Source organism: Heterostelium album (assembly GCF_000004825.1).
Source record: "Heterostelium album PN500 unplaced genomic scaffold PPL_scaffold15, whole genome shotgun sequence".
NCBI lineage: Eukaryota > Evosea > Eumycetozoa > Acytosteliales > Acytosteliaceae > Heterostelium > Heterostelium album.
In genome coordinates, this window is record NW_008805077.1 from 522745 (window position 1) to 530743 (window position 7999).

The window sequence follows — 7999 nt, forward strand, 5'->3', positions numbered from 1 at the left end:
TAACTTTATTGCAATTATCATCAAACAATTCTTAAATTTTAATTTTTAATATTATTTTTTGTTTCACTTTTTTATTATTATTATAATTGTCGCAGTGAAAGTGTAATTGATGTAATATCCAATGGTGTTTTTAACCAAGGATGGTTGATTGCATCCTCTGCTTTGAGTCTTTGGCTAGGGTCAACCGTCAGCAGGCCACTTATGAAATCTTTGGCATCCGAGGAGACGTCCTTCCAGTGGTAGCTGTCAAAGTTGAATTGTGCCTCCATGATTGAACGTCGCAACCTTGGAGTGTTCTCGTTGAACATCACCCAGAATGGGGTGTTGTTGATCTGATCTTCCTCATGGAACATTTCGTCCGATGTGAAAGGCGTGTAACCGCAGAGCATTGTGTAGACGATGACGCCGACCGCCCACATGTCAACGGCAGTGGTCTGATTTTTCGCATTCATCAGTATCTCTGGTGCCTCATAGCCTAGTGTACCAGAAGGCAGATTAGCGTTGTTATTGTTTCCCTCCACCTGCAGATATCTGGCAAATCCGAAATCCAACAGTTTCATCGATGACGGTCCACTGAACTTTATATTCTCTGGCTTGATATCTCTGTGCGCAATATTCTTTTTATGTAAATAGATCAATGGTTCCAATATTTGTTTAACGATTGCTCTAGCTGCATTTTCACTAAAAATTCTTCTTTTTAACATTTCTTCAAATAATTCATCTCCGTCCACACTAATATAATAAACAGTAACAGTGTTAATATTAAGTTTTAAAATATTATTACTATTATTCAAAAGTTTAGTTACTTACAAATCCATAATAATATATACATTGTCTAAAGTTAAAAAACATTCATATAGTTTGATTATATTTGGATGGTTAAGTGTTTTTATAATTGTAATCTCCTTTGAGATTGTCTTAAAGTGTTTGGTAAAGACTTTTTTTGTTGGTATTATTTTTGCGGCAAATCTCTCACCTGATTTCTTTTTAGTAACTAAATGAACTGTACATGTTGCTCCACTATATATTCGATTGTTAAACGATTAATATTCTGATTTTTAGCATATATCTATAGATATTTTGCTTACCATCCAATTTCAACACCCAAGAAATAATTTTCTTTAAATTGATTTCTGGTTATTGAATAGTTTGGCTGTTTTTCTGGTTCTGAATCGGATGTCTCTGTACTACTACCACCGGATCCAGAGTAATCCAAACAATCATCTGTAACCAATGAGTATCTATCATGATCTTCTTCAATCTGTTCTTGTGCTTGATCCAATCTCCATTTCAATTGACATGAAAAACTAAATGTTGAATCACTGTCTCTTTTTAATAATTTGGTATACCATTTCGATGGTGATTTCCTTGGTGAAATTATAGAATTTCTTAATTGACTTTGATTAAATGGTAATTTTGGAACTTCATAATTATCAATTATTTCCATTTTTAAAAAATAAATAAATATAAACAAAATATATAAAAAATTAAATAAATAAAAATATAAATAAATAAATAATTAATTAAATAATTTATTATTAAAATAATTTAATTTCTTTAATCACTATTGTTTTTTTTAGAAAGTTGGAAAAAAAAAGAAATTAGTATTTTTAAAATCAAGAAATAGATTAATTTATTTTAAAAGTAAATGATTCAATTAACAATTATAATCGATTATAGCAATAAACCTGTTTTGTTAAATAAAATTGATTGATAGACAGCAGTTTGAGTGACGCTTTGATAATGAATGGTTGATGTAACAATTATATCTAGAAATTAATCCAATTAAAAAAGATCTCTCCGAAAAATAGAGTATTTCCGTTGTATCTAATATTATTGAAGCATGTGTGAAAGTCAGTGGTGAACAATTAAGCACACAACAATAAATATTTATGATTGAGTTACAAAAAATTAAATCAATTGGAGGCAGCTTACATTGACAATTATATCTTTGAGTGAAAATTAAATTTGCATTGTAAACCAAATTGGAAAAAAGACAATTAAAAATTACAACATCCAAAATGGCAATACACTAACTAATGATGATTGATATATCAATTTTAGATTTAGTAACTAGTCAACAACAATATATTTTAATAAATAAATGTACTATTTAAATTTGAAAAGGAAATTATATTTGTAATTTTTAATTAAAATTATATTGAATTAAATAAATAATTGTACAAAAAAGAAGTTAATTATCTAAAATTATTTAATATTTATTTGTTTTTTTAAATCAAAACATATATGTATGATTGATCAATGTATGAATTGTATATATATGGTGTTGTATAATGGGTGGATGGGTGGTGATGGTGTTGATGATGAAAAATGCTAAAAATGATGATGTTGTTGATTAAAACTGAGGGAACTTGTAGGGTGGTGTGAATGAAATTCAATTTGATGATGATTGGAGTCACACAATCGTTGGGAATCTGTGTTTATTTTTCGTGTTGTAACAATGTGTGTAGATATGGTTTTAAAAAATGATGGTAATATAACTTAATAGCCATAGTTTAACATAGTAACACCCGATTGATTGATTGGCGTTTAATACTAACAAAAATTAACAAAGATACTAAATAGTTTACTCACTATTAAACTTAATATCTCACCACTTTAAACAACAAATAATTAATATAAAATAAAAAACAAACACAAAACACAATTTGAGTATTTTATTTGCTTTTAAATAAAATGATTTTTTGTTTTAATATAATAATATGTATTTGGTGGTATTTAATTTTGGTGACATCGCAGTAGTTGAATAGAGATAAATAAAAAAAGGTTTAACCTTTTTTGTTTTTATTACCAAGATAATATAAAACATAGAGATTTTGTAAATCAACCAACTATCTTGTTAGTGGAACATTGTCTTTAATTTCTATTTGACAGTTGGTTGTTGATGATTTTGTTGTCTTGATTTTATTTTTTGTTTTGTTTTTTTTTTTGTTTTTTTATGAAATTTGCATTGGGATTTGATAATTGATTGTTTCATTCCATAACTAACTTACTTGACTTTTGATATTCATACAAAGAAGTAAAATTCAACAACTGCCACTTTGATGATATATTGGTGTGTGTGTGTGTTTGTGTGTCAGGGGGGTTAGGTGTTTTGATTTATATCTATTAAAAATACAAGGTGCTCAATAAAATGAGAATGACAATAGGAAGAGCAAACACTAAACTAGTCCCCAATGAGTAATAATAAACTGTTTTACTACCTACTATTTTGATATTCAAATAATAAACTAGTTGTCTATAACAATTAAAAGGAATACTATAATGAAGCTAAAAATGATATCATAAATTTAATATTTTCATTCGATTTTAGGTAATGAATTTATTCAATAACAAATAGTTAACAAAAAACTTATAACTAACCAACTAGAGTCAATTGTATACATATATATATGTATAAAAGTTAAAAAAAACAAACACTTGACCTAAACTTTGAACATATATATTATTATTTTAAGGGAATTGTTTAGTGTGCTACTATGAATAACTTTATTAAATAAATGAATGAATGATTATTATTGCAATTGTATTCTAAACTTTTTATTATTAAATTAAGATATGAGTGTTTTAAAAAGGTGTTGCTGTGGTTAAAAAAAGAAATTAAATCTTACCTAAGGGTATATACAACAACTATAAATGACTGAATTAAGATCTTTCATTTTTTCTTTTCTACTCTTTTTATATAGGAACTATAAGTTGTTGTAACTTTTGTTTTCACCAGGTAGAACAATTTAATTAATAATTAAAAGAAGTAAAAAAATAGGGCACAAATAGTGGTTTACCAACTACCTTTAATTAAATTTTTGTTTTAATTTACAAAAATGGTAATTCAATTTAATTAAAAATTTCATTTTTTTAAAAAATCTTTGAAAATAATTTTACTAAAATTTCTTTAATTTTAAGATAGATCATTTTTTCTAAAATTAAATAATAGAAATATTTAATAATATTATTAAATATCATATCTGATTAAAATTAGAATAAAATATCATATGATTGATATTAATATTAAAACAATTTAATGAATTTTGTGATTTTTATTTTTATTTTGTGAAAATGAACGAACAAACCACAAATAATTGAAATTTTATCTGTTTGAATATCATTTGATTATTTTTTTTTTCTGTTAGTTATTTATTTTTTTTTACAAGATATGAAGTTATTAATATTTTTAATATTTATATTTTTTTATTTATATGGAGATATTGTATTATCTGTATCGATAAATAAAAAAAGAGAATCTTCATTTAAAAGACAACATGATGAAGAAAGACAATATGCATATGATAATCCAGAAAAGGTATTACATTTTCCATTTGGTGAATCAGCTCAATTTATAACACCATCTGAAGGTATGTTTAAACAACATTATTGTTATAATAGATACTCAATATTAATGATAAATTATTATTAAAGTTACAACAATGGCAGGAAAGATAAAAGAAGGTAGAGTAGGGCTAGATGGACAAGTTGAACCGATGGAACCTTCGATGATGAATATCAATCATTTTAGATCGAAGCAATCAAGTGATAAACCCAAAAACAACAATATCTTTGAAGACAACAAATTTAGAAACTCACAGAGCGGCAATCGACTATTCAATATCTTTGATGGAATACCTGCATTCGAATTCAAAGAATCAAAGCCAGAGAATGTTGTACATACCGGTGGAAATGGTTATATACCAAAGAAACCTCAACCTGACTTTTCCAAAAAAGTTACACCTAAAATAGAATTATAAATGATAAAATATACTTTTTAAATCATTTTTGTATTAATAGTAGTAAAAGTAATCAATAAATAAATTATAAAATTGTATTAATTTAAATAATAGTATCAAATGTTTAAAAAAAAAAAGTCGATTGAGAGTCGGATCTAAAAAAAAATCTAAAAAACTAAACTTTCATTAAAAAAGTTCATGTTCATAATGGAAGCTCCCAATCTGGTTGAAATTAAAGGAATCAATATAAAAATATCTTATTTAATTTGATATCACATTGAATTGGTTATAAATATTATTGTTTCATTCAATCTAAATGATAACATAAATAATTGAATGAAGTAGTTGTTTTTTTTTATTTTTTTTTAATTTTATTATTAGATATTAATATTAATAATAATAATAAAAAGGAAATATATAGTAGAAGGAAAAAAGAAGAAAAGAGAATATGATATAATGTATATTAATTGTTAATTATTTTATTTTTATTATTTATTGTTATTGTTTTTGTTTAAGAATAAAGCACAACAGTGGATCAATAAAAAATGAGTAATAATAATAGTCATAATAATAATTCACAACCTAATACATATCAATCATCTCCATATACACTTGATAGTTCATCAACATTCTCTAGTGATAGTAGTAGTAGTAGTAGTGGATCACATACTCCAGTCAGTGTCGTTAATGAAGCGGTATCATCGCTGCAAAGAGATGCAGAATTGAATATACCTTTGAAAAAGAAAAAACAAAAAGTCGTTGACTATAGATTCCCATTTCATTTCGCAATACACAGTCCAAGACATAATAAAAGAACGTAAATAATCGATCGATCCATTATACTAGTTAAAGAAACAATAACTAAATAGATCTAATTTTATTAATTTTATTTAGGAGATGGAGATATAAATTAGGTCACTTTATAGAGAGTAATAAAGTACAAACATTCATCGTTTCGCTGATTATACTCGATTTAATCATAGCGATTATTGAGATGTTCCTTGAAGAATCATTTAAAAAGTAATACACTTTTTTATTTTTACTGACTACTGATACAACAAACAATTAATTAACTATATATCCTTTTTACTATTAGATGTAAAGATGAACATGAGATTCCACATGCTGTTGAACGTACAGAGAGTGTATTGAGAGTAATTACATTAGTTGTATGTATTTATATTATTGTTCATATATGTTTTCTATGTTTTTTAATTTATATTGAATATAACAAATAAACGATTTAGATATTAGGTATTTTCGAAATTGAAATAATAGCATTGATGTTAGCATTTGGTAGAGACTTCTTTTTCCATCCTTTTTATGTACTCGATCTTGTTGTTATTACGACATCGATTGTAGTTGATGTTGTATTTCGAGACAATGCAGGTGCTCTGCTTGTCATTTTCAGACTTTGGCGTGTCGTTCGAATAGGACATGGTATAGCAATGAGTGTAGAGGATCACGACGAACGTAAATACTCTATTCTCAAGAAAAAATACAAAGAATTGAAAAAATCAGTTGCTGCTTCTAACAACAACATCACCAATAATAATAACAAAAACAACAACAACAACAAAATACAAAAATTTGATCTAGTAGCTCCACATACTCAATAATGAGCAATCAAAAGTAAAAGATCTAGATTCGATTACTACTCTTCACACAATTTTTATTATTTAGATAAATTAATAAAATTACATTATATATATTTTAGAAATCATAGGATTATTTACATTAGTATTATTATTATATAAAGTTTGTTATATTTTATAAAGTTGAGTTTTACGATGTTCAAATACAGGCATGTTCTGTCTAGTTGTATCAATGAGTGATGTATCGATATCAGCTGTTATTATTCCTGTTTCGTTGTTTGATAGCTCTGCTACGATGTCACCCCATGGTGATATGATGATACTGTGTCCGTATGAGTCTCTTTTGCTGTGGTGTTGACCTGTTTGTGCAGCAGCTATTACATAACATTGATTCTCAATAGCTCTAGCTCGCAGTAAGATATGCCAGTGTGCCTCACCCGTTCGCTTCATGAATGCCGACGGAACCAAGAGTATCTGTGCACCTAGCTTCCTCAGCGAAGAATACAACTCAGGGAATCGAAGATCATAGCAAATCGACAGACCAAGCACTCCGACTGGACTGTCGCACGTCGCAATCTGATCGCCAGGCAGAACGACAGTACTCTCTTTCATCTTTACACCCTTTGACGGTATGTCTACATCGAACAGATGCATCTTGTGATAGGTTTGTCTGATCTCTCCGTTGTCATCAATGATCAAATGTGTATTGTAGATGTGTTCGGGATCGTTTTCAATCTTCTCGTGGAATCCTCCCAGCGATAACCAAATCTTGTTTTGTGCAGCGAGTGCTCTATACTTTGATATCGTTTCACCGTTGATCAACTCTGCGTTGTCTCTCGATTCGAATTGATGTACACCGCCACTGCAGAATGCAAAGTTCTCTGGTAGACATAGTATTTTTGCTTGTTTCTCAACAGCCGCTTCAACTAATGATTTGCACACCTCAAAGTTCTTTTCTTTAGAGTTGACACTAGTCAATTGGCCAACAGCAACTCGCAATAAACTGTTTGCTGTTGGATCATTCATTTTAGTTGAATAAGAATTTGAATAAAATAATTTATCTTTTCTGATTGTCGACCTGAATAATATTAAATTACTGCTAATATATCTAAAACGATTTTGAAATAGAATCATTGTTGATTTAAAAAATGAAGATACAATTTTTTTTACAACAAAATTGGAATGTTTTTTTTTTTTAAGAATAACAAATTAATTTGTTAAAGAGTATATGATACAGACTCCAGGGTATATTGATTATGTTCTTTTTCGTTTATCATAAGATCCAAAAATAAATAAAAAATAAAAACATATAGGCTGATTACAGATTATTTTTTTTTAAGATTCAGCCAACACAGCCGTGATGTGATCATCAACTCAGCTACTGTTAGATCTATTCTATGTTTCAATACTCAGAAAGATTCAATTAACTTTATCTTAATTGTTAAAGTATTCCACATTTAAAATCATATAAAGATAAACATTAAAGATCAAATAAAGTTAAAACTTAAATCTTTACAATATTTATTAACTTTGTCATTTTTTTTTATTTAATTATTTAATAATATTTTTAATTTTTTTATTTTTATTTTTTATTTTTATTTTTTATTTTTATTTTTATTTTTTATTTTTATTTTTATTTTATTTTATTTTATTTATTATTTT

General features: G+C 26.9%; 4 protein-coding genes across 4 annotated transcripts; 2 read left to right on the forward strand and 2 right to left on the reverse strand.

Annotated features, from left to right (window-relative positions):
* Positions 1–80: 80 nt before the first annotated feature.
* On the reverse strand, positions 81–1447 carry PPL_10941 (serine/threonine-protein kinase; the record flags this gene model as incomplete). Its single annotated transcript, XM_020581702.1, has 3 exons — positions 81–732; positions 811–1020; positions 1089–1447. The coding sequence occupies 3 exons, from the start codon at positions 1445–1447 to the stop codon at positions 81–83; spliced, it is 1221 nt and encodes a 406-aa protein (XP_020427813.1).
* A 1707-nt stretch (positions 1448–3154) lies between these two features.
* Positions 3155–4763, forward strand: PPL_10942 (uncharacterized protein; the record flags this gene model as incomplete). The annotated part of the gene is made up of 3 exons (XM_020581703.1): positions 3155–3201; positions 4276–4373; positions 4438–4763. 3 exons carry the CDS (start codon positions 3155–3157, stop codon positions 4761–4763), a joined length of 471 nt encoding a protein of 156 aa, XP_020427814.1.
* Positions 4764–5287: 524 nt separating this feature from the next.
* PPL_10943 (uncharacterized protein) lies at positions 5288–6361 on the forward strand (the record flags this gene model as incomplete). The annotated part of the gene is made up of 4 exons (XM_020581704.1): positions 5288–5559; positions 5637–5762; positions 5839–5911; positions 5990–6361. The coding sequence occupies 4 exons, from the start codon at positions 5288–5290 to the stop codon at positions 6359–6361; spliced, it is 843 nt and encodes a 280-aa protein (XP_020427815.1).
* A 144-nt stretch (positions 6362–6505) lies between these two features.
* Positions 6506–7874, reverse strand: nit1-2 (carbon-nitrogen hydrolase family protein; the record flags this gene model as incomplete). Its single annotated transcript, XM_020581705.1, has 2 exons — positions 6506–7415; positions 7867–7874. The coding sequence occupies 2 exons, from the start codon at positions 7872–7874 to the stop codon at positions 6506–6508; spliced, it is 918 nt and encodes a 305-aa protein (XP_020427816.1).
* Positions 7875–7999: the final 125 nt, after the last annotated feature.